This window comes from Amphiprion ocellaris, chromosome 23 (assembly GCF_022539595.1).
Source record: "Amphiprion ocellaris isolate individual 3 ecotype Okinawa chromosome 23, ASM2253959v1, whole genome shotgun sequence".
NCBI lineage: Eukaryota > Metazoa > Chordata > Actinopteri > Pomacentridae > Amphiprion > Amphiprion ocellaris.
In genome coordinates, this window is record NC_072788.1 from 19,630,422 (window position 1) to 19,658,113 (window position 27,692).

The following is a 27,692-nucleotide window of genomic DNA, read 5'->3' on the forward strand; positions in this document are numbered from 1 at the left end:
GGTGTCATTTCTTTCTTTAGGTCGCCCGTCTCATCGATAAATCATCCTAAATACATTTAAACCACTAGACTTCATTCACGAACACGGAGCATTAGCATTTTTTTCATTACCACACTCCAAATAATTTTCCTGTACGTTTATTAAATACTTTTATTATAGGCGACCACTATTATTTTAAGAAAAAGCAACACAAACAAACAAACAAACAATCCAAAACAAAAAAGCAAAACAACAACAACAACACGTGAGGTGCGTCGGGAGGCGCCCTGTCTCACGCTGTCCGGAACGGCAGGCAGGTTGGATTTCTCACGGAAAGGGACCACATCCCCAAATCGCTCGTAATTTCCTGAAAGCTGCTGCATTCCAGAAATTCCAGAAAGACAGGAGAGAGTTTGCTTCAAACTGCCTTCATAGCCAAGATACAGGATACATCGAGCTGGAGCCAAAAGGTGAGTTAGCTGCACATTTAAGCCGTAACCAGCGTTATTGTAGAGGCAGTAAGAGTGGAGATAAGAGCAAAATGAATGAATCAAGGAGTCCTTATAACATCAAATAAACACAGGAGTTTCTGTCTGTCTTCTATATGAACACAAAACTTTGCTCTGAAACCACAAATCAATCAATCAGTTTAAAAACTAAACAAAACAATGTTGCTTAACAACATTTTTTCACAGTAAACTCTTAAACTGGTACTCATTTAGCTAGAAAAGAAAGCTTCTGACTTTTTACAGAATAAATAAAGAACTGAATCAAATTCATACAAGCCATCTCTTCAATTCTATCACTACCTACTAAGGATCAAAGCAAAATATAACAAAGTTTACAGCTCAACATACATGCAGGGTATCAATTCTGCAAAATCTGATCACTTCATTACTACTTGCTATTGCAACGCTTGTGTCTTGCTGTGGTATATTCTCAAGTACACAGAGCACCTGTCAGCTTATTGTCTAGGCATTTGGTCTAACAGTTTGCAGTAATCTTGTTTGACTGATCCTGCAGCATTAAGCAGCCTGTCCGAGTCAGGTTAGCGCACTGGAAGAGTGGAGGAGGGAGCAGTAGTTGGAATGGAATCATTGGTTAGTTATGTTGGCTGCCTGAAAACTTCATAGACAGAGAAAATGTATTGTTTCAGAAAACATTTAGTAAATGACCTCTACTGTATATTTGAACTGCTTATGACAACATCTCTATTGTGGAGGAGAATTGCCAGCGGAGTTAGTCCTTCATGGTGCACTTCCTGTTGGCAAATGTGACCTTGTGTGGGGTACACACGAGTAAACACTCAAACATACTGTTTAAAAAAAAGTGAGATTGTGATTGTAGTAAAGGGTGATGTCACTGGGTGGCACCTGTTTGATGTGCACATGAAACTGAATGTGAGGCGTTATGTCACTATGGACGGCTCCATTAATGATCCCTTTGAGTAACAACTGAGAGTGTTGTAATAGCTAGATCTCATGTAAAATGCATGAAATAGAGTGTATTACGAGTCACTGGTCTTTCATTCAGATGTCTTTAAGCACAGTCAGTAATCTGAGGTCTTATAGAAGTGAAAAGTAGTTTGGGATGTTTGATGCAAGCATAGTGTCTGGCTTTGGTATACTGGGGTTCTGTTACTAGTACGTGTTAGTAGATATCTGAATATAAATGAAGTCCTTTTCCAACATAAATCAAGTGGTTTGCTTAATTTATCTTAACACGGTGCTTAGGCTGATTAGCAGACAGTATATTCAATGATTTTTTTTTTGTTGACCTTGTGGGAGAGCCTTTAGAACTACTGACATGACTTTCCTATTTGTTGTTTCCTAATAATAAAGATGATCAGAGAATTTCATAGTCTACTATTTTATGTGTATTTTTTGGATAAAAAAACCCAAAACAAACAAAAAGCCTCAGCAAAACATATACTGTGTTTGCAAGTAAGTGCAAGTAACTTTGCAGTTGCAGCTTATTTTATCTTAGACTAATAATGCTTCTGCTGTTTGCGGCACGGTGTCTTTTCCCCTGTGTTAATTATACTTCCTAAGCATTTGAAATGGACTTTCTGATTTCTGTTTACCACCTCACTTGTGCCTACAGCAATGCATCACTTTTCAGCTCCGTGTGTTCTTGACTGATTGTGTAGATTGTGGCATATGAATGAGGTGGAGGAGGGTGAAGAAGTGGACAAGGCTGTGCAAGAAAAGCTGGTGCTGCCCTCCTTAGCAGAGGCACCGGTTAACTGATTAGAGGCTTTACTTCTAAATTTAGAGCTGCTTCCTGCAGACACACTGCCCTGTATGAGAACTGATCAGGTTTGTGTGTTCTCAGTTTCTGGGAAAAATTAACTTGTTTCCTTGGTTTGTTTCCTAACGCTGGAATTGTACCCATAGATACTGGATCCTTACATTATTTGTAGTCACTTAATCCAGTTTGTGAAGAAGCATGTAATTATCTGGGACACTCAGATGGTGTGTGCAAATCTTTAAAAAAAAAAATGTGTGCATGAACACAATTACCGGATCTCCCTCATGACGACAAAATTAGTGAGGTCCTGAAAAGGGCAGTACAGGAAGAGACTCACAGTAGCTGGCTTTCATGACAGATTTTAAAACAAATCATTAATTAAAGCTTCATGACGTTGTTGGCTGCAGAACTTCTTTGCTGCAGGAAACTGTGTCTCTGCTTGTCTTGTTTTCCAGTGCTGTCATCTCTTTCAGCAACCAGTGATTCAGATGAGATGTTTCCGATATCTCAAAGTAGCTTAGAGACATGTACCTTATTTTTGTCAAATCATACACATGGCTGCCTCTTGCAAGCCCTTGAAAAATTCTAAATGGACAGCTTGTTAAAGACCTGTTGTGTGTCCTTTTCATATGTCTGAGAATGTCAGGTCTCGCTGATGTGGATTCCAGGTCATAATAAGGAGTCAGTGTTTTTGTTTTTTTTTTGTGGATGCCTTCCTATCAGCATCTCAGTGGGCCCTCAGATACAGAAAGCATGCATGGTCAAGATAATAAAAGTGAAACAAACCAAAGCGGAAACACACCAACTTAACCTTCAAAATAAAAGCAGGGGTGGCACAGACAAGTCCTTGAGCATTATGCAGTTTCACTGATGGCTTGGAACTCCCTGTCAGAAAAGGATTTTTACAACAATATCAGGAGATACAGTTCACCAATGATTTAATATTTGTGGCTATTTCACACCGTTAGATGTACCAGAATTTTAAAATACTGTCAAAAGCCCTGGTTCATTTCTCGTATATACATACAGTTTGTTGGCCTCTCATATCAGTGTTTGACTTCTGAACTAATTTATGCAATATGAAGACAACGAGCGAACATGCTAGTTGTCATGTTTGTTGAAATGTTTGTTGTCATGTTTGTAGACCACTTTACTTTGTCACTTGACCACTTTACTTTGTAGATAGTACTTTGTTTGATTCTTTTTATTTTAATGTCTTTGAGTATTTTTTATCTTTTTTTATTCTTATTTGCACTGCTGCTAATTGTCGTGTTCTTCCATACAAATTTCGTTGTACTTCTGCACCATGATAATAAAGTCTCTTTATCTTTTTTATATGTTTGTACTGTGTGATTAGAAGTTAGTTCACACTGTAGAATAGAATAGAACAGAATGTGCTTTATTGTCATTATACAATGTACAATGAGATTGGAGATGATTGTGTTTTTAAAAATGTGCACATAGTGGTTATTTTACAAGTTGATTCTGAATTAAACTTTTGTCTACTTTTTGACCAACAAAATAATGAACATGAAAAGCACTTAGAGAGTGCAATCCACCAAGGCTGTTCATTCCCTCATATAGCATTGCCAGAAATACAGCATTTTTTGTAGAAATGCAGGGTTTGTGTATTAGTTATTGATGATTAGAAATCAGGGCAACATAGAATGTGGCCATTTAATATAGATGTACCCACAAACAAAATGACCTTGCGCTGACCACAGGCATGTGTTATGCATGTGTACATTATGTACAGATACCGAATCGCGTGACCTAAATATGTAGCAGGCGGCAGGAATTGATGGGACTTGAAAACACTCCCACAATCAATTGTTCCTTGTATCATTTCTGATGGGTAAGTCACAATATGGTGTATTTGTAGTAGGATTGCAATCATGTGATCATCAGCAGACAGCGGACGTAGCGTTCACTTGTTGGCATAGTTACAGCAACACTGTGCCACTATCTCACAATGATACAGAAATCTTTAACAAATCAGTGGATCCAGACTATAAGCCGCATCACTGCCAAAATCTAATCCTTGTGTCATTTCTGACCTTCCCTGAAAATTTCATCCAAATCCATTAGGCTGTTTTTTAGTAATGTTGCGAACAGACAAACCAACGCTGATCACCACATAACTCGACCATTTCATCTGTAGAGTAATAAATAAAAGCTTAAGCAGTTCTTCCCTAGAATGGGATTTCTAGTAGGGCAAATATTGTTAAAATGGGACCCCTGGGAAATTTATAGTGTCAAGCTTTTTAAGGAATACCTAAAATAGCCTAAAACTACTGCTTATGCATTGTTTAAAAAGTGCGTTTGATGCAGAAAAGAGTTTACATGGACAAATTGTGGCCATAAATTGTGTACAGTTACACTTGGGCTGTTTCTCAACTTGTCTTCTTTGAACTTTTGAAACATCATCAGTTACAGTCCAGGTACTGTTCCAGGTCAAGGCACACGTGCAGCCAAGTACAGATGAAATGCTCAGATGTGTTCTTTCTCTGCCCACTTTACTGAGGATGCATCAAGCACAGACTTGTATAAACTTGAGACAGCCAAGTATCTCCAAATTTCACCACAAACAAGGCATCAATTTTCAGAGAAGAAAACCCACAACTGGATGATTAGAAATCAGCGCAACATAGAATGTGGCCATAGGATGCATCAAGCACAGACTTGTATAAACTTGAGACAGCCAAGTATCTCCAAATTTCACAAACAAGGCAACAATTTTCAGAGAAGAAAACCCACAACTGTAAATTATAGTTTTTAAAATACTGTTGTTAACAGAATGTAGTTTTATGATTTTTTTGGAAGAGAATGTAGTTGTTTGCATTTTAGATAATGGTCGATTTATTTTAAATCGAGCTTATTTGAAAATATGTTTTGACATTCCTAGAGATTTCAGGTCCTTCTGGCTTATAGCATCTGGCTTTGGTGTCCCTGAACAGGTTTTACATGAGATGTAAATCCTTTTGGGTATATGTAACAGTTTCAGTGTAAATCTGTTATTTGTTCCCACACAAAATAGTTTTTTGTAGAAATGCAGGATTTGTTTATTAGTTATTGATGATCAGAAATCAAGGTAACATAGAATGTGGCCATTTAATATAGATGTACCCATAAACAAAATGAACTTTCGCTGAGCACAGGTGTGTGTTATGTATGTGTACGTCATGTACAGATACTGTGCTTTGGCTGAGGACAAAGTTATTGTTCGTAACTTTTGAAGCTAACTTTAATGTTGTACCAGAACGCTACAGGTGTACTTTTGAATAAATTCTTTGTTTGAACTTCTAATTGTGCACAATTGATCTATACTAGATATACAGGCTGATACTGTTGCTTATAACTAACTTTTCCTGCAATATTTTAAACAACAGAAAATTGAGGCAACCAAGCCTTTAGTGAGTGGTGGTTGGCCAATGAGAGTCTTGCCATGGGCAAAAGAAATTTGTCAAAATGTAAATGGGAGTAGGTTTTGAGTTTGAGTGCTTGTAACGTTACATGTATATCTGAGAAAGAGCTGGAGTCAGATTTGGGAAGCCTCCATCCATTATAAAATAATACCATTTTTAATTGCCAGTTTGTCAATCTTTGCTTTGTTTTTTTCCTCGGGCCTTCTGATTAACAACAACTGCCAAAGAGGCAAAAAAAAAGAAGTAGAATAATTTAAAAATTAAATACTAGGTAGTTTACCTTCCTTTCCCCCTGTTTTGACACTTAGCATCATGGTGGAGTAATTGTTACCCTGTTTTCAGTAGCTTACGGGTCCACCCACAGGCAAATGGATATCATGTTCTCTGCCCCTGGTAGTTGAGGAAAAACTGAATGCCACTGCATGTGACACAGTCAGCACTCTGGCCTCTGCCCCTGCTATGGATGAAGTCAAAGCCAGCCAGCCTCAGAGGAAAAGGCCCCGTGACAGCAAGGCTATTCTTGAATTCCTGTTCTTGAGGGAGGAGTAGAGGGAGAAAGAAGCATTGCCCTGGGAAGGAGAGAAAAGAGCATATTTCACATGGGCAGGGAGTTATCTCTCTCTGAAGAACTTTTGAAGTAGTTTTAATACATGTTGTTTGAACTGAAACTCAAACCAGGCAGCATGTGCTTTTAAGCAACAATGTAATGTGTTTAAAGCCGAGCAAAACAAAGTAATACATTCTATATTTTACAGTCATATACAACAATTTACAGTTATGCAGTTAAATTTGAACTTGTTACAACACCAAAAAACAAAACAAAACCATTGCAACAGATGAACATCCTACTTACCTACTGGACCTTCCTCCTCCTCCTCCTACTCCCCCTGGATATTGCCCCCTGCCACACAAATGTTGTGGATGATGCAGCAGGCACAGATAACCTTTGGGGCAAATCAGTTCTCCAGGGCCATGATAAAGAAGGAGTGCCAGCATATTTTGAGAATTTCAAAGGTGTAATCTATAATATTCCTTCCATTTACATGGTGTCTGTTGTATGGTACATAGAAAATTTAACTTATATTTTTAGGTCAGCATAATAAGAATTTGCTGTGTATGTCTCATTAAACACTATGATTAATGAGACAGACCGAGTGTTCTTACATTCCACAGGTTGATGGTCCAGTGCCATAATGGCAACAGGACACTGCAGGTATCCTCCATCACCCAATAGAAAGTACCCAGCTAATGGATACAGGATCTGCTGGTGATTTACACAAAACAAGTGTCTCATGTATAGATCATGGCTTCCAAGTGTACATGGATCCAGGCAGAATATTGTTGTACCCCTGGCATCACAGATGCCCTACAATATCAGTGAATGGACAATGGGTCTTTTGTGACTCTGCAGGAGGAAAATGTAGAATGTAGCATTCATTAATGGCACCAACAGTACAGCAGAATGCAACCTGACTGTCCAGGTGAGCTGGGAAAACCACACATACAGGTGGAGCACATTAAGGCAAGACAGGTAATCAATCAGGCGGGAAAGCAGACAAAGACCAAGAAATGTAAAGACACCTGAGACAGAGGGCAAGTACAAACAAATGACAGGAAATGCCATAATAAAACAAGAATGAACTGAAATAGGAACTAACAGTGGGAGCTGGATGTGACACTGATAGATCCATCAATGGGCTTTGTTCCAGTTCAGCATCTGGACCAGCATCTTAATGTTCTCCCTGGACACCCTAAAGACTGCTGTCAAGCTAGCTCCAGACAAAAATGTGGCAAGGACAGATGCATTGTTGTAGATTGGTTAAATAAGAGAAATCTTATCACAGATTTTTGACATTATTCTTTAGCGGTTGCAATATTTGATGTGTATTATATTTGTGTGTTTTTACTATTGTATGATCTGTAGAAATATATCAAAATTAAATTTCACTTCAACTTTTGACTTGTTTTGTGAAACACCTGCTGATGCTTGATAATTCTTTCTTTGCTTGATAGCCAGTATTTGTAAAATGTATGTAATCTTTAGAGAAAGATGAAATTTGTGTTTATTGCAGTGATTAATGAGCTCAATGTGAAAGGCTTATCAGACAGTATGATTTATAGTAAGGCCGATAAATATCTGGACATTGACACAATTTTCCAGCATTTTGGCTCTGTACACCACCATAATGGATCTGAAATGAAACAATCAAATAGTGCTTAAAGTGCAGACTTTCAGCTTTAATTTGAGGGTATTCACATCCAAATCAGGTGAACAGTGTAGGAATTACAGCACATTTTATATGTGCCCTCCACTTTTTTAAGGGACCAAAAATGCTAACTGTAACCCTAACCCTACAAATCATTGTACAGGCATAGGAATAACAAAAGGCAGGCAGTTATGTGGAATGCGGGTTAAACCATTCAATCTGAATCAGGTCTTCTCACTCAGACTACAAGTGAAATGAAATGACTGCTATATTAGTACGAAACCTCTGATCATTCCAATCAACGGATGGCAACCCACACTACATATAAACCAAAGTTCATCATAAAATGTCTCCTTTGCATTCATCCTGTGGGCTTTGATCTGTAAAATATCATCCTCATGAATTAAATGTAGTCATTAAATTGAGTCATTTGTCAGGGAAAAAAACTCCATCATAGAAGTTGAACTGGTCCTTTAAAGCAATTTCAGCTGATGAAAACAGCCAGATCGGGTGTAATCCAATGCACAGAGCATTTATAATTATATACATGAGAATAACTGTACCCACTGATCGGTTCTTGGCAGACGATCACTTTTTGGCACAACACAGAAACTACCCTGGTCCTGGAAACGCTTTTATTTTGCTATCGTCCGGAAATACTACACCTTTTCTACTCCCGTCTCTCTCTCCACCTCCGTCTCTCCCACTCTCTGTACTCGGTATGTCTTGACCGTCAGCCGAACAGCCAGCAGAGCTCTCGGAATATTTGTAGTACGGCGCGGTGAGGACTAGAAGCTTTGTTGTCTGCATCAGGCGGATCCGGGCTCCTCTCTGCGGCTCCATGGCCTAAATCTGGACCGGCGGTGGATCCGCTGCATCTGAAGCCTTCGAGATGCCCCGAGGTCTCTGCAGCTGCACAACAACACCGTCACCGGCCCGGGGACACAGCTATGTTTTTCAGACGGAGAGCCAGGTAACGTTGGATAAGCTAGCAGAAGCCGTCAAAGTGGGAGTCGGAAGGGGGAGAGAAGAAAAGTCCAGGTGAAACCCGGAGGACGTTCGTCTACCGAGCGGTGATGCAGTGATTGTGGTGAACTGGAGGCGGCTGTAAATGTGCAGGGAGAGGAGAGGCTGTGGGTGGAGGATGGCTGGAGGATGGCTGGAGGGGCTCGTTCACATGCGAAGGCCTGTCTGAATATTTATTCGCTCTATCTGCGGGATCCATTGGTGTCTTTTTGTCCGTGTGTGTGTCTGGGTGTGTTGTGTAGTGGGAAGCTGCGTTGGAGGCTGAATGCCTCTTTGTGTAGCGGTGGGGACTGTGGGGTGGTGGCCGCTGCTCGCCGCACATCGCTGCTATTGTGTGATCGTCGCCTCTGAAGCTGCGATGGCTCCTCTGCTGTCCAGATGTTCTGCTGTGCTTCATCACAGGGCCGATCAGTTCCTTCCAGGCCGCAGTAAAAACACAGGAGCCTGTATGTTCCCAGTTATTTTGAACCCTGATGGGACATACTGCCCGATCAAACCGTGCATTGTAGTCTGTTCACTAACACCAGCCTTCGCAGACAATTTTTGTTTTTTCAGTTTATCATTATTATTATTTTACATACTAAACATTAATAGTACTTTTTATGCGATCTCATTAGGACAGCCACAAACAATAACTTCATTTTTAAAATTCTATTTATTTTACAATAAATCATGTAATTATTGAATTTTAAAATGTTTCTCATCGTAGTAAAACAGCCCAGAGTGTAAGATGACCAGTTTTTGTCCCTTTCAAAGAGTACAGCAACACCTCTTTACTCTTACTTTAATCAGTAAGCTGTTACCACTTGTTTAAGTAGTTTCTGTGAAAGAAGAATTTAATAAATATATGTTATTGTTTTGTGTAAAATATATACTTTTTTGAAGAAAACACTGTCCTAACAAGTTAACAGGTTCCAAAGAATGGACTCTTAATAGGGAAATCTCCTGTATTCACATCCCAGCAGCACAATTTAAAGTCTGCCAATCTCCCACTCAAAGCACTTCTAGACTACTGAGAGCAGAGGTATAGTTGATCTCTGTAATGTCTATATTAGCAAAAAATTCCTTGTGCAGAGCCTCTCCCTGTCTCTCGGGTTTGACGTTCTAGGAAGAGAATCTGCAGCATCTGTAGGAAATACGTTCTTGGAATTGTAATATTGTGGTAAAACAGAATAGATTCAGTTTGTCATGTTCTTAGTGCGCAGTCATAGTAGGGTTGCATTGACACAGGGGTCCAGACTAACTTTTCACTGGTTCCCGGTGGTGGAAGGAGTTACCAGACTGTTCGATCTGCAGAGTCTTCCGCAGTCTTAAAGAAAGGACTAAAAACCCAGCTCTTCACTGAACACCTTTGCACATAACAAACTTAAAAAAAAAAAAAAAAAAAAAATCGTATTGCGTCTGTACTGCCTGTAGACACCATGGTGCTATTATCACATTTGAACTTGTTTTAAGGCTCTTATACAGGTTGTTTTCTCCTGACTTGATCCTTGCTTGTGTTGTATCTCCTCTTAGATGTATGTCGCTTTGGATAAAAGCATCTGCTAAATGAAATTGTAGAATTCTAACACATAATTCTTTCTGGTATTAATCAACCTTGCATGCTGATGAGTGATGTCTTGATTTGCCCCAGTTTTGCATTGATTTGAAGACTGTCAGTGAATTTATATTCAAGTTTACTATGTACAAAGTTTTCTACGTGCAGAGGAGCATTTTAATGATCACAGTTGATCTTGTTCATTTAATTGTTAGAAGCCAAAATCATGGTCGCAATAAAAAAATGAAGTAAAAGTTGAAGCGGGCTGCACAGTAGCTCAGTGGTTAGCACTGTCGCCTCACAGCTAGAAGATCCCCGAGCCTGGGATCTTTCTGCATGTACGGTAGTTTGCATGTTCTCCCTGTGCAGTGTGGGTTTTCTCTGGGTTCTCCGGCTTCCTCCCACAGTCCAAAAACATGCTGAGGTTAATTGATGATTGTAAATTGTGTGTAGGTGTGAATGTGAGTGTGACTGTTTGTCTCTTATTTAGCCTTGTCATAGGCTGGTGACCTGTCCAGGATGTCCCCTGCCTAAGTCAGCTGGGATAGACTCCAGCCCCCCCTGACCCTAATATGGGTCATAATATGGGAGTCTTACTTCTCTATTAACAGCACTCACCACAGTGACCTAACCCCTGGATTTAGGCATCAAGCAGTCTCTTTCTCCTGTCTCATGCCTTAAAAGACAAGTTTGCCTTAAGCACATCATACTCAGCTCAGATTTGGCATTTTTTTTCTCTCTTTGCTACTATACTGTGTTATACTATAACACATGAAATTGCTTCATATCTGGAACAAGATGTTAAGAAAACATTTTTTTATAATGTCATGGTAAACATTTCACTTATTGTGTAAAAATATGTTTTTTTTTCCAATAGGATTTGACAAGGAAAGATATGTTAAAATAAATTTAGTCCTGTCAACTGTCAAGCACCATATCTTTATCTTAAATATCAGAAGATAAGTTTACCAGAAATATAATGGCAAGAAAACTTGATTCTGAACAAGTCATGACAGAGTCTAAGGAATGCAGGAGGTTGTGTCTGCATATTTTTAGACTGCTTTCCTCTTCGTGATGATGATAATGCCTTAGTCATGTTGTCTTATGACTCACCCAGATCTCTCACTCTCTCTATCCCTCTTTTTGCCCCTGTAACCTTCCCCCACCCCACTTTTCTCTCTCACACTATGCCCTTCTCTTTATTGCCTTGTTTTTACATAACATCATCACGCTTTGTCTCTCGCCTTAATCCACTTAACATCACCTCTCCTTCCCCGCATCCTTTTGTCCCTCTATTCTTCATTCTATGCTCTATGCTTTATTCTATGCACTCTATGTTTCTTTTACTTTATTCCCTCTTTCATTATCATTTTCTGACTTCACTCATTCTATTGCCTTTTCTGCATATCATCCTCCACTCTCTATGTTCCTTTCTCTCTGTGATCCACCATTTTCTTTCTCACCATCTTTGTTTCTCTTCTTAATCCCCTTCTTTGCCCTATCAACTGCCTCCATCCATCCATCCATCCATCCATCCATCCATCCATCCATCCATCCATCCATCCATCCATCCATCCATCCATCCATCCATCCATTCATCCATCTTCACGTTGCCTCTTCCACTTGTCCTTCTAGGATGTTGCGATGGCTAGTGTGTGGTCGTTTGGGTCCAGTTTGGATGTGGAAAGCACTGCTGCTATTTGCGGCAATTGCTTTCGCCGGGCAGCTGCTGGGAGTCATCTTCAACAAGGGGTATGTGATTTTTTATATTGTGTGGGTATGTACTTTGAGACAAGTTGTGTATTTTGTTAGACAATCTTAAAATTACGTCTACACCTTCTCCCCCACTGAAAAATTTAAACTCTATAAATAATAAATGCTTCTCAGTTCAAAAGGCTCAGGTCATATGATACCATCATCACTATATAACTGAAAGTCCATTCTCGGCATCTGCAGAATACACATGTACACATGTGTATAGTAAACATGTCCATATTGCACTTGTAGAAATTGCCCACTGGACAAGAATTATCCAATAAGTAATAGTCATTTTACAAATACTCTTAAATGTGTGCAACCTCAAATTAAGGCTACATACATTATTAATAGTGGAAATACAAAACTACCAGGTGGAGCTGGGTCAAACCTCACCAATATCCAATCACATGCTCTAATCTCATACCCTTACAGTAGCAACAGGTGAAAAAACTAAATGGCAACACACATGGAACATTATTTACTGTTAAAACCTGACTTATGCCATTGCTGTCCATAATTTTAAAAGATTACCAGAGTTGCTGCTATGCAAATTACAAAGTCTTTAGTCAAACCAGAGACTCTAGTTAAACACATGTATCATTCCTGCTGTTTGATGATGACAGCTGGTAATCAGTTCTTTGGAAAATATCCTATGTTCCACCAGTTGTTGTGCCACTGCTGCATAATCAAGCACATTACAACATGCCTTCTATGGTTCTCAGTAACACTTTGAGAGCAAGCAGTTAAGCAAATATAGTGCAGGTAGATAGCAAGATGAATGCAAGAAGGGAGTGAGTAAAGCGTGAAAGTTGAGTAAATGCAAGTGAGCTGGCAAACCATGGTAAAGTGCACTCATCTTCAGTGAGTAAGCACACAATATCTTTATTAAGCTTTCGGTTCACTGTCTGTGTGCTTGACTTGCTTATTTCAACTTCTTCAAACGCATGTCTCACTGCTATTGCAATCAACATACCCAGATATTGGGAGCGGCCAGCTCAACATTAAAATCTAAGAAAACCCACATGGGCATTGAGGGGAAAAAAGCAAACTCCTCATAGAAAAGGTGAAGCCAGGACCTTCTTGCTGTGAGGTGACAGTGGCCACTGCAACACCATGCTAGTTTCATAGTTATAAATAAATAAAAAGTCTGCTTATTTGCAGCAATTGCAGCTGTCTTCTCCATGGATATCTCAATCAAGTTTTTGTGCCCTCGATCAGATTTTAGAACATTTTGTGTCTGCCAATAAAAAGCCCCAATTCTATACCATTTTTCTAGAGAGTTTACACTTCAAATGCAGTATAGTTATTCAGATTCATCCAGTATATATGCCTGATACCTGAATAGCTCTGCAATGCATTTGAAAAAAAAATTGCATTTTTTTTGCATCCAAGCTGCCCCTTAATGTTACATAGTGGGTCACAAACCTTCTTGTAAAGCTCTGGTAGGGCCGTGTCTGAAATGTCGTGTTGACAGGTTAGGGTATACCATGGCTCCAAAATACATCAAAAACCTGTGTGTGTCTGTGTGTATGTGTGTGTATGGATGTCAGAACATGTATTGTACATTAGCTGTTGTGCATGGTTGCACCACCAGGTGGAGCCTCTTTCTGTTGCATACTGTAGTGACCTAAAGAGGCGGTCCTTAGACAATGGTTAGTTCTTTGTTGGTAAGCAGAGAGCATTGTGTGACTTCAGCTAGCAACGGGTACTATGACAGAGTCTTACATGATGCTTAACATCCTCTGGCCAGAGCTCATTTATTTTATGCAAAGTTCTACTAAAATTTTCCCTTTCTAAAACCCATGTCACAGCGGATAAAAACAGAGGATCAGGCTTAGACTGATGGTAATATCAATCATGTGAATAATTCCTTAATTAATTCTGATTCGTGACATTCCTATTCCTCCCCATACATATGACTTTGGCAGCTAAAATCATGTGTCTGTGCTAGAGGGATATTAACAGCTCATTCTCTTCCTTGAGTTTCTAGTGGATACTAGGGGTCAACTGATATGTGGCATTTTTTTTTCGATTGTCGTATCCTCATTTTAATCAGCTGGTTCCTGATGCACAACTTCAGATCTGATGCAACACCTCTCTCTCTGTCTGTAGTTGGTACTTTGGAGGCTCTGTTTAGCTACATGAACAAATAGACTTTCAGCAATGAAACTACTGTGGTAACCTACGGACAGGGACAGAGGAGTGCATAAAATGGAGCTGTGTTTCAAAGGTGAGGTACTAGATATTCCTGAAGCTGTATGAACGCTGCAAAATTACACAAGCATGGCCAGTTTCCGTGTAACACTGAAAATACCAGAATAATTCACATGCAGGTGTTAGTGCAACTTATTTTGCTGACGATGCTAAGCTGCGGATATCTGTAAGAGGCTTGCTGCCCCGTTGCTACTACTGTCTGGAGCAGGGGCGTGTACAGAAATTTTTCGCAGTCACATGATCGTCAGCAGGTAGCTGACGTAGTGTTCACTTGTTGTCATGGTTACAGTGACTCCGTGCCGCTATCTCGCAATGATACATAAATCTTTAACAAATCTGTGAATCCAGACTATAAGCTGCATCACTGCCAAAATATAACCAATTGGTCCTTGTGTCATTTCTGACTTTCCCTGAAAATTTCATCCAAATCTGTTTGTCCGTTTTTGAGTAATGTTGCGAACAAACAGACCAACCAGCAGTGATCGCATAATTCTGCTGAGGCTCAACCTCCTTGGTGGAGTAATTATAGTAATAAAAATAATATTACCAATTCTAATAATATAAATGTAATTTTAATATAAATATAAGTATAATAAACTGATATTAGATATTATCTGATTATTATATTTATTGGTTACTCCTTATCCCAAATAACTAGAAGAAGTCTAAAATGCAAGCCCAACCAAAGCTTGAGTCTTAGGAGGCAATGTAACTTTAAGTGCATTGCGCTTATATAACTTCTTTCATTCTTAACTTTTAAAAATGAATTGTAGGAGTTTTTCTTTGACAGTATGCCCACCCTGCGATATTAATAGGTTTAGTTAAGAGAAAAATTGAAGTACTTCTTCTACCTCTGCAGTACCAGCATTCAGTTAGAGAAACTGTGAAAACACATCTAATCACTATATCTGCTCTCCTGCTCTGCTCTCCATTCTCTGAAACTGAAAACAACAGAGGATTCTCTGACCATTTCAAACTGAATTTGCTTTGTTTTGATGCTTTGTATTATTATCTGCAGCGATCCTTCCTGTAGAAGCCAATGTGTATATTTGGCCTGTGTTGTATATAATTTGTTTGGGTTGCACACATTCTGCTGGTTTCTAATACTTCCAGTAATTGGCACATGGGTGTGAGTTCACATAACTTCACTATTTACTGACATCTTTCGCATAGATCTAAATGCACGTCTCTTTAGTCACTGTTCTTTTTGAAATGCAAGTCAGTTGAACAGTCTTTGCAAATGGATCTCCTACTATCTATTACCCAAAAATGATCTTTTTAAAATCACTTAGATGTTTTCCTCTTACTATTCGGATACAAAGTCAGTATCAACTAACACTTTGGAGGAAGTATGCTTAGATTTATGTTTCTATCATGGTACTAACTTTGCCTTGTAATATTTTTATTGTTTTTGGTATCGAAGTTACCTGTGTGTTCCTACATCTTATATTTTGTTACTTGGCTGTATTGTGAGGCCTCCATACCTCAATGAGTTTAACTAAAAGTTGGAGCAAAAATGAACGCCTAGTTACATGCTCAAATACATGAGAGAATTTAAATTGAGGACTGTAACAAGGTTTTTCAGAACACCCCATGTAATTGAATTGAATTGAATTCAGTTTTGGTTATATAGTGCCGATTCATAGCATGTCCTGTCACGGTACTTCACATAATAAGGTAAAGACATTACAAAATTAAAGAGGGAAATCCATCAAATCTAGAGATTTCCCCGGATTCAGTATGAGCAAACACTTTGCAAAAGCTCAGACAAACACTTCAGCTTTAAGCAGTTGACAGAAGAGCTGCATAACACTGCTGAGCAACTGTAGAATTAGTTTACTATATTTTAGCACTGCTCATCTCATGACTGTGGCAACCACAGGAAACTCACTGACAAACTAAAGAAAACACTACAGAGATAGTATTCTTGAGCATAGGACATCTCATGATCATTGTTTCAAAAAACTTGCTTGTCGCTAAATCAGCTTAACAGTTCACACAGCTGTGTTTGCTTTGCATTCTATTCCTAACCATGCTGTTGTAACAGATGGGTGTATAGGTGTATCGAGTAGCTGTGGCAGCAGAGTTATGCACACACAGGGGTCGCAGCTCACAGATAACACCCCTGTGTGGTTGAAACTTGGACCCAAAAAATTACTCAGAGAAGAGACATTATCAAGATCTCTCATTTATTTAGAAAAGATCTGAGTTAGTTGCCTCTGCAGAGGTATATAATTGAATTTCTTACTGCCCACATTAGTTTATATAATATTGGCAAAGTCTCACTCATGCTTTCAGTATCCTCCCCTTCGGGCGATGGGTTTGACTGTCTAATAGATGATGAAGTGTCTAATACTATTTGTGTTGGAGATTAGGGACTTGTGTTTAGACACCAGATGTTTGCAAAATGTTGCAAAAGATTACATATCTCCAGGTCATGCATTACATTAGAATGGATTGGTACCATACTTGTACAACATGTAGATCAATAATGTCGGGGCAGCATGGCTAATTTGTTGTTCATTTTTTGAAAAAGCAAAAGATTTGGTACATATACACTCACTGGCCAATTTATTAGGCACACCTTGTTAGTACTGGATTGGACTGCCTTTTGTCTTCAGAACTGGCTTAATTCTTCATTACATAGATTCACCAAGGTGCTGGAGTCATTCCTCAGAGATTTTGGTCCATAGTGACATGATAGCATCAAGCAGTTGCTGCAGATTTGTCGGCTGCACACCCATGATGCGAATCCCCCGTTCCACCACATTCCAAAGGTGCTCTATTGGATTGAGATCTAGTGCCTATGGAGGTCATTCAAGTACAGTGAACTCATTGTCATGTTCAAGAAACCCGTTTGAGATGATCTGAGCTTTATGACATCGTGCATTATCTGCTGGAAGTAGCTATCAGAAGATGAGTCCACTGCGGTCATAAAGTGATGGATGTGGTTTGCAGCAATACTCAGGTGGGCTGTGGTGTTGCTCAGTTGGCACTAAAGGGCACAAAGTGTGCCAAGAAAATATCCCCCACACCATTACAAGACCACCAGCAGCCTGAACCGTTGATACAAGGCAGGATGGATCCATGCATTCATGTTTTTTTACACTAAATTCTGATCCTATTATCTGAACATTGCAGTGAAAATTTAGACTCAGACTAGGCAAGGTTTTCCCAGTCTTCTACTGTCCAATTTTGGTGAGAATTTTAGCCTTAGTTTCTTGTTCTTAGCTGACAGGAGTGGCACCCAGTGTGGTCTTCTGCTGCTGTAGCCCATCTTCTTCAAGGTTCAACGTGTTATGCATTCAGAGCTGGTCATCTGCATACCTTGGTTGTAAGGAATAGTTATTTGAGTTTCTGTTGCCTTTCCATCTCAAACCAGTTTGGGCAATCTTCTGTGACCTCTGGCATCTATGTAGCATTTTTCACCCAGAAAACTGTGACTTACTGGATAGCTTCTTTTTTTTTCTGACCACTTCAGAATTTCCATTTTTAGTGTGGGAATTCTGATGTGGGACAGTAATTGTTTTGATCACAGGATATACTAAACAGAAGTGTCATTCTGAACTGAACATTTTGTACAGAGAGGTTTAAGGTGAATATACACTGTATTACATCTCTACTCGAAAGCCAAATCTGCTTGGTAAGAGAGGCTAAAAAGCACAGCAGTAATGAATATATATAAATAAGTGTGTTTATTACTATTTGACATGGCTTTCATATTACTAGGAGTTGTTAATGCAGCTTTAACACACTGATCACTTGGAATGTAAACAGCCATTAAAATGTGATCTGAGGTTAAAATGCTCTTTTCCTCCATCTGTCCTCCAACAGTGTCCAGCCAGCTGCTCACTCCATCTTCTCATCCCCTGATGCTCAGGGGCCCTCTCTAGGCTCCTGTCAGCCTCATACCCACATCATGTTTCTCAAGACCCACAAGACAGCCAGCAGCACGGTACTCAACATGCTCTACCGATTTGGAGAGGAGCGCAACCTCCGCTTCGCCCTGCCATTGGGCTACCAGCTGGGCTACCCGCTGCCCTTCAATGCACACAGGGTCAAAGGCTATCGAGGTCCCAGAGCCATAGAGTTTCACATAATGGGCAATCACATGAGATTTAATAAGCTGGAGGTAAGTTATTCAGAAGAGGAGAGGGGGAGGTAGAAGACAAACTTGACATTGGGAAAGTGATGATAGAATATTCTTTAGTGGATACATTGTAATGTAAAGTGAGGAAGCAGATGAAGACATTAAACTGACCTGTACATCTACTGAGTGGCTTTGTATTTTCTTGGTGCTTGTGTAGTAGGTATTTTAATTTGTAACCTTATAACATGATCTTATATTTAGATATTGTGACTACAAGCAATCAAGGATACTTGTAATTTGGACAACAGATCATATATATCTTGAACAGAAAAAAATCTTACACGATCAGTCATAACATTATGATCACTGACCGATGAAGTGAATAACACTGATTATCTCTTCATCATGGCACCTGTTAGTGGGTTGGATATATTAGGCAGCAAGTGAACATTTTGTCCTCACAGTTGATGTATTAGAAGCAGGAAAAATGGACAAGTATAAGGATTTGAGTGAGTTTGACAAGGGCCAAATTGTGATGGCTAGACGACTGGGTCAGAGCATCTCCAAAACTGCAGCTTTTGTGGGTTGTTCCTGGTCTGCAGTGGTCAGTATCTATCAAAAGTGGTCAAAGGATGAAACAGTGGTGAGTCAGCGATAGGGTCATTGGCAGCAAAGGCTTATTGATGCATGTAGGGAATGAAGGCTGGCCCGTGTGTTCCGATCCAACAGACCAGCCACTGTTATCACATTGCTAAAGAAGTTAATGTTGGTTCGGATAGAAAGGTGTCAGAATACACAGTGCATCGCAGTTTGTTGTGTATGGGGCTGCATCACCGCAAACCAGTCAGGGTCACCTATGCTGACCCCTGTGCACCACCGAAAGCACCAACAATGGGCACATGATCATCAGAACTGGACCATGGAGTAATGGAAGAAGGTGGCATGGTCTGATGAATCACATTTTCTTTTACATCATGTGGATGGCCAGGTGTGTGTGTGTCGCTTACCTGGGGAACACATGACACCAGGATGCACTATGGGAAGAAGGCGAGGCAGTGTGATGCTTTGGGCAATGTTCTGCTGGGAAACCTTGGGTCCTGCCATCCATGTGGATGTTACTTTGACATGTACCACCTACCTAAGCATTGTTGCAGACCATGTACACCCTTTCATGGAAACAGTATTTCCTGATGACTGTGGCCTCTTTCAGCAGGTTAACGTGCCGTGTCACAAAGCAATGATAGAAACAAGCATGGATACCATGGATGTGATCTGTTATCTAATAATTCACTAGAAAAAGCTTTTAAAAGTGCATTTTGGATAAACTTTCAAGTGTCATATCACCATTTGGGATAGCTGATTGTTCAAAATGTTATAACATAGTGTAAGTTCTCTTTTATGCCTACATTTTGGTACCAGGCTCAGCTTCTAGCTATGTTTTCTTCTGGGTCAAAATAATGTACTAATGTAGGCACATTTTGATGCTCGCAAAATGTAAAATTTGAGAGGAAGGAATTATAACCATGGTAATTCTTACGCTGTCATTTTCCTGACCCTGTTGAACAGACAGGTGTTAGATACCAAAATTACACGTCTTGACTATTGATGAAGAACTTAGCTCTATCAGAGCAGAATTTGGAAGACAACAAACACCAAATGCTCCAAAGTTGTTTGATCAACGTTAATTGTCCGAACTATTATATAAAAGATGTGTGCACCAATGTTATTTTACCATTTCACAGCCATAAGCCACTGTCATGAGTGCCATATGACGTTATTAGAAAATTGTGTTGACATGGAAAAAAATCATGACAACAAGATAAGCCTGTTACCAAACTGCTCATAAAAATGACTCCTTTAGGTCACCCCTGTAGCTCAGCAGCTTGAGTGGGCGACCTATAAACAAAGGCTATAGTCCCAACGCAGCGGTCATGAGTTAGAGTCTGGCCCATGGCCATTTACTGCATGTCTTTCCCCACTCACCTCCCCATGTTTCCTGTCTCTCCACTGTGCACTATAATAATTAAAAAAAAAAAAAAAAAACAAAAACAGGCAAATAGGTCAAAAAAATTACTAAAAGACAAACGAAAGAGACCTTTCATAAGCTATACGCTGTACTTCGACCAACCATTTACCCCACATGGTGACATCCATGGTACCATTGCTTGTTTGTGTTGCTCTATGTCATAGATATTAAACTTATGCAGTTTTGCCATTGAAACTATGAGACAGCCTATGACGATGATGCTTGACACTGGTTATAGGAAATAAAGAAAAGATTTTTACTTTAGATTATGACACCTGGAATAGATAGTAAAACTGATTTGGTTGCAATTTTTAAAGAAACTCAAATGGGTCATCATTCCTGAAAGTTTCTCTTGCGGTCTCCTGTATTTTTGAAGAATGCTTAATAATTATCAAATCAAATTAAGCCACATTAAAATTTTGACTCACCTTCATGTACTTTGAGGCCTTGCAACTAGAAAATAGTCATAAAGGTAAAATTTTGCGTTGCTTCAGTAAATTTACTAAAATTAATGTGCAGTATGGTTCTCCGGTTCTGAGGTCCGGTGGAAGGCACTGATTAATTTTGGACTGACCCTTGAATAGAGCGATGTGCCCTTAAGGAATTTACTTCAGAAAATACTAAACCTAAGCTACTTGGATTATGAAGGATCATCCCCACCCCCACAATAGGCTACTCCAGCATCTAAACTGACATATTTATTAGTACCCAGAAGAAAATAAACCCACATAGAACACATTTTTATTATACAATGCAAAAATTTTGGCCACTAAATGGAGGATGATTTCAAGAAGTTTGGAAACAACTTATGGCGATAAGTATTGTATCACTATATGTAAATGTATGAAAACATCTTGCAGCAATACATTCAGGTATGTGAATATGTCAAAATATTCTCATCAAATGATTTAGATTTTAAGTGGCTTTAGATGACATTTTTTTTTTTGCGAATTAGTGCTATATAACCAAAGCTGAGTTGAAAGAAAGAGCTGCTAACTTAACATTACTGTTACATTTGTTAGCTATGATTCTTCTTTATGAAGTGTGTGTGGGAGTTTAATTTACAGCCACAGCAAAGAAGGCTTGCCACCTGGCTCAGTGATTAGAGAGTCAAATAATAATATTTGATCTGATCATTCCCATTGGCTGTTCACACCTATATACCTATACACTACTGCTATCTGTCTAGTATTGTTTCATGATATAGCTGAAGAGCAGACTGTATCGTAAAACAGATGAATGGTATTGTGGTGAGGAGATGTGAAGAATGGTGTTTATGAATGGTATTAGTAACACTTTATTGACAGAGATGTTGAAGGTGCTCTCTGCTAGTGAGAAGGTATAGGCTATGATTTAGTGAACTAAGATACCTGTGAAGTCAGTGGCTGACAAAAGCAGAAACAGCCATTTGTGAGAACAGCCGTTACCTTCTTGGTGTTGAATTTACATGTAAAACAGTGAACAATTAACTTGTTATGGATCATTATTTGCCTGAAAAGAATAACTACTTGTGGTGTCTGTTGCTCTGAAAAAATGCAACTGCTGCATTTGAATTGCATTATTGGCACATTCTTCAAACTAAGTTCTCTTTTTCTGTCTCTAAGGTGGAGAAGGTGATGCCTGCAGACACATTCTACTTCTCCATTATCAGGGACCCAGTCGCTCTAGCTGAGTCTTCCTTTGCCTATTTTAAAGAGGTAGCACCTGCTTTTCGGAAAGCCAAAGGCTTGGGTGACTTTGCTGATGACCCAAGGAAATACTATGACCCTCGTCTACGCAACAATCACTACTCCCGCAACCTGCTGTGGTTTGACTTTGGCATGGACCATAATGCTAATTTCTCCATGGCACTGGCTCAGCGTGGTGAGGCCATGATTCGTCGGACCTTCAAGCTGATTCTGGTGTCTGAGTACTTTGACCAGTCCATGATCCTGCTGAGACATGCACTGTGCTGGCCGCTGGATGCTGTAGTCTCATTCAGCCTTAATGCTCGGCAGCAGAAGCCCATTAGCACTGGGGGGATGAGTGGGAACTGGGTGGGCAAAGCGGCAGCTGCAGCTGCTATTGGTGTTAGAGCTGGATATTCACAACCCAAGACACCGCCCAATCTATCACTAACAGAGGATCAGCGAGAGAAGCTACGACAATGGAATGCCTTAGATTGGTACCTATACAAAGTCTTCAATCGGACCTTCTGGGAGGAAATTGACAGGTTTGGTCGTGCCCAGATGGAGCAAGAAATGACTCTTCTCAGGATGCGGCGAGAAGATCTAGCCCGGGTCTGTCTCAGGGATGGTGGAAAGCCTGTGGAGGCACAACGGATCCGAGACAAAAATATCAGGCCCTACCAGAGTGGATTAGTGAAGATTCTTGGCTATGAGCTCCAGCCAGGGTTGGACAATATAACTATGATGGCCTGTCTGAGGATGATCAGACCCGAGATCCAATACAAAGATGTGTTGGATACTAAACAGTTTCCACGGGTTCCTGCTGTCCAGGCTCAGTCAGGGCAACTGAGCCAGGGGCTGATGGCAGCAGCCGGTGGCACTTTTTTAAGACAGGATTCTTCCAGGACAGGAGAGAAAGTGGTCAGGGGAGAGGCCGTAGGGAGGACATTGGAGGAAGGGGAGAAAGACTGGGATGGAAGCCGTTTAATGAGGAGCAACCAGACTGATACGACCACAAGGAAGAGAAAGGTTGAGATAGTTTGAGGAGAGTTTCCTTCGTAAATATGGTACTTTAAGTCTTTGAAAAGATGGACTAAAGACCCTGAAAACTCAGTCAAGTTTGGTTTACACATGAAGAAACAAAGAGCTCCTCCTTTGCACTTTTGGTTGTTTTCAATAATTGCTTTTGTTTAGGGTGATTCTGTGGACTGGGATCTTTAAATGACTGAAGCAAGGGGAAGAAGGGTTGTATGTTCTGCTTTTTTTAATAAGGAGAAGAATTCAAAAAGTGTTTGCAGGTCCTTCCTATCATACAGGCATATGTGACAGTTCAAATTTTCTTACTGACCATGGTATGCTTAATAATACACGTATACATAGCCCCAGTCTGTGCCTCTCGTGTAATACCATTTACACTGAGTTACTTAGTTAAAGCATCATTTCTTTTCAAAGTTGGAATCTTTGTAAAAACACGGGTTATTTAAAAACACTAAAGATATTTCCAGATTCCTTAAAGACTTGTCTTGCAATTGGAATGATGAAATACTCTATCTGCTGTACAATTTAAAAAAAAAAAAAAAAAACTTATTCCCATTTAGTATTCAAAACAAGGACAGTGGCTGAAAATGTAATGTTTCTAAACTCAGTATACAGATAATTAAAACATTTATTGTCAGTTGTTAATTGTCTAAACTGATGGCTCTGTCAACTATTTTATTTGCATACAAAATTATATGCCTTTCCACCTGGACTAGGAAAAAGAGCTTCCTGGGAAAATGGATTAAGAAATGCAGTAAAATATGCAGGAGACGAAGAAGAAATTCTCATTCATTCATTTGTTTTTTCTGACATGTTGTCCATCCACCTTTTGGGTTTTTAAAAAGATTTTGGGGTATCCTTCAGACAAATGTATCTGTGGGAAACACTTAATTCAGCTTTGGAGTCAGTGTTGAGCCCTGTCTAGAAGCAATAACCTCAACAGCTTCTTAAATAACTCTTAATAATAAAGAGGGGAAGCTATTCAAAGCCTGTGCATCTGAGATGCTTAATGTTCACTAGTCTGCAGGTGGCTAGTTAATACCACTGTTTGGGAACCAGACCTCCACCCAGTATTTGCTGAAGTAGATGGAATGTAATTATCTATCTGCCACATTCATTCTCATGAAGATCCATTTCTTTATGGTGTCAGATATGAAATTTTATTAGTGTGGGCCACCTACATCTTAAAGATTAACTTCCTGAAGTTTTAGAATGCACAATAATATTCGTAGCTCCAGAAAAATTGATCAACTAAAAAAACAGCATATATGATATCTGCCTAAAATGTTGTCAATAATCAAGCCTACACAAAGGAATAAATATCACCTTTTATTCTAAAGTTTCACAGTTTTAGGCACAATAAAGCAACCAGGCATGTGCAACTGGTACTCTAACTCTGAATATCACTGTCAAATGTCTTGCAGTAATCTGCTGTATGAAGTGGGAGCATGGTTTAAATGTCAGTTTCACTGTTTCTATTATTCAATCTAATACTGCTTCTGATGAACACCAGTTTTTGTTAAACTAGTCTCTTTTTCTGGTTATCTTTGCTCTCTTTAGTTTTTCAGGAAGAGGTGGAACTTTGGTATGTGGCATTATCAGTGTTTATCTTAGTGTTAAACATGAAGCTGATCACGTCATGCCAAACCTGGTACTGCATGGTACATGTTGAAAGTTGTTTCCTCATCGGTGTGATGAGAATGGCTTGTTATTAACGTGCTGTTGGATGAATCGAACCAACACTAGTTACTGCCTACATAACAAAAAACACCTCTACATCTTTGTCTGGGAAAACATGAAAATATACAGATTGTCACTTGGTTGGCAAAATTTGCACACATATACACAAAGAACGGTGCATTTGTGTTATAGAGGGTCAGGTTTATGCAGTAGCAATGGGCTGGGGAGCGACCTTGGAAGGAACAGAGCACAAAGCATTCTAGGTCTTTGATTGATTTTCCCCTTTTGAGAGGTAGGGGCTAATACAGCCCTGTTTTGGATTTCTCTGATCATAGACAACAAATGAAAAGATATCTATAGCTTTGCACTACATAGACATCTTAGTTTTAGAACTGTTCCCAGCGGTAAAATCCATCTTTAAGAACAAACAGCTACATCAACAAATTAAAAGAGGCGCTGATCTGAAAATAGGAAGAATTCTCATTTAAATAGCTAAAATATGATCAGATATGCAGATATGAGTGTGTTTCTAATGAAGGCCTGGTTCTGGACAACAAGAGCATTTTTACAATGTAATTGTTACTTTTGAAAGATATTTTGGTTGTGATGGGACATGTCACGTTGTAGTGCTGCCCTTACTTGTAGTGTTTGAAAATTAACTTTTATGACAAACAGCGGTGCACCCAAGGCACTAGGGCAGACATGAGTCTTAGATGACTGGCCCATCAGAATCCAACTATTAAGGGGTTTAATTGGGCACTGAAGAGATTGCATACTGCCTAAAGCAAAGTGAATTATACTTTAGATGGAATGTACAATCAAATAATATCTTTTCATGTTTCTCTCAGACTCATCAGAGTCACCCTGACATGAAAACATCAGTTTTAGTTAGTACTTCAAAGTGAAACATCCTCTCCTGCTGTGGTTTTCACTCACCGCTATCAGTGAGTGCAACACAGCGCAGTCAAATGCTGCCTTTTTGGTGACACCTCGAAAGCACCACATGATCTACTTTTTTACAGCCATGTTGTCAAGTCATTTGGCAATGATATTTGAAGAAAAATTCTACACAGGGGGTTGAAGACACTCAGACTCCAGCGACACTAGTGATGACCCAGTCCCTCTTCAAGGCCATTCCTGGTTCTAGGTAGAACAGGTGACAAGCTTTTTTTATTTATTGCTTATAGAGTTCTAGTCCCCTCTATTTGGTCTTTAGAGAACTGACTGAAGCGTGCACACTTTTGACTCCATGCTGTCTTGTGAGATAAGAGACACTCCTTTTGATTTAAGTGACCCCATGACATTTTCTCAAGGGTCACCGTCATCACAGATTTTATATGTCAAGCTCCTGTTAATTCACAGCAATAATTAAGTCATTGGTATGTTTGGCTAGGGTAGGGAAATCATGTACACCAATGCGATCGTTTTGTTGTGATTATATAAACAGGCCCCACATGCTTTTATTAAGGTGAAGAACTGGACTGAATGTAGTAAATGCCTGCTGTTTTGTTATGCCAGAGTGTAATGGCCTGTGGAAGAAACAGTCATACAGAGAACATCAGAAACCCATTAGGATTTGTTTCATGCCTTAGGATGTTATATTATGGACCAGGGATTTAATACAATGTCCTAATTGTTGTAATTGCTTCATCCATACTGTATTTATCAGAAATTGTTCTCTTTGAAATTTAGTGTTGATGAGGGGAAGAGTGTCACAGTATGATGAGAAAACAATGAGTCTGCACATGTTCAATCAGTATTGAAACATTGGACTGGCCCAGTATTATATACTGATTATATTCATTGGTAGTTAAGTAAAATAATATAATCATATCATGCTTTTGATTTACAAAACTGACATAAAAAAAAACCAACTAAATGAAGTAAATGAGTAAATGTTGTTGCGTCATGCAATACATGAAGGTATTGTATGACACACCCCATAGTCAACTGTTGTATCTCAAACGTACTTTGATATTTCTACATCATAATAATTACATCATGGCAGAAAAATGCAGCATCAATATCAAAAAGTTATTTTATTTTCTAATAATAAAGGGTCAGTTATTATTCACGTTAAAAAATAAGTCATCATTGTCTCTGCTCTTTGGAAGATCTTGGAATTGCTTTACTTATCTTGCAATTTAATTGTCATGTCATAATAGGCTAAGTGACAAAAATACAGAAGTTATGATTAAAAAAACTGTCTTCTAGTTATTTTGGTCTTTCATTTTGGCCATTGGTAAATTTAATTCAGTTTCATGCACCTTTGTGTTTCATCCGTACTGCATTCCCACTTAGACAAATGCACTCTGCTAAACGGTAACAGTTGTTGTCATTTAAAAATTGTCACTGGGTACTGGAATTTATTTTGTATTTTGTTACTTGTATTTAAGTTTTTGAAAGTGAACATGTGGTACATTGTAAGAAAGATGCAGACAGTAAAAAGCAGGTGTGTTATTCTACTTTTGTCATGCACATTTCATTTGAACAGCTTCCAACCCAGACAGCAAGTACTTCACAGATTTTCTCTGAAGTCGTTACAGGTTGTCTGAATGGAAGATCAAGCGTTTGATCAGAAAGCAACAGTGTACCTTGGCTTCAACCTTACTTGAAACTGTTTTTTGTTGAAATGTGCTGTAGCTCACGCTCTGTGTGCATCTGTTGAGTTTTTTTTTCTTGTACTGAATAAAAAACATTTTCTTCAACTTCAGCAATTTGCCCTTTTGATTCTAACATTTAGTTACGTGTGATTAGGTTGTTGTACAGAGTACTTATCTGGCACTGAGCTCATT

General features: G+C 39.2%; 1 protein-coding gene across 3 annotated transcripts; it reads left to right on the forward strand.

Annotated features, from left to right (window-relative positions):
- The first annotated feature begins 299 nt into the window (after positions 1–299).
- On the forward strand, positions 300–27,610 carry gal3st4 (galactose-3-O-sulfotransferase 4). Of its 3 annotated transcripts, none has more exons than XM_035947530.2 (4): positions 300–449; positions 12,060–12,176; positions 18,231–18,528; positions 22,117–27,610. In XM_035947530.2, exons 2-4 carry the CDS (start codon positions 12,061–12,063, stop codon positions 23,221–23,223), a joined length of 1,521 nt encoding a protein of 506 aa, XP_035803423.1. In that variant the 5' UTR covers positions 300–449; position 12,060; the 3' UTR covers positions 23,224–27,610. The 3 variants fall into 3 exon arrangements, with proteins under 3 accessions (XP_035803423.1, XP_023124652.1, XP_054863658.1); XM_023268884.3 differs by lacking the exon at positions 300–449 and adding an exon at positions 8,532–8,834; XM_055007683.1 differs by lacking the exon at positions 300–449 and having other exon boundaries at positions 8,532–12,176.
- The last annotated feature ends 82 nt before the right edge of the window (positions 27,611–27,692 follow it).

Coding starts and splice junctions, on each gene's coding strand:
- gal3st4 (XM_055007683.1), top strand. CDS start 11,731: ATGCTCTATGCTTTATTCTATGCACTCTATGTTTCTTTTACTTTATTC. Junction 12,177..18,230: donor GGAGTCATCTTCAACAAGGG/GTATGTGATTTT, acceptor GTCCTCCAACAG/TGTCCAGCCAGCTGCTCACT. Junction 18,529..22,116: donor TGAGATTTAATAAGCTGGAG/GTAAGTTATTCA, acceptor TCTGTCTCTAAG/GTGGAGAAGGTGATGCCTGC.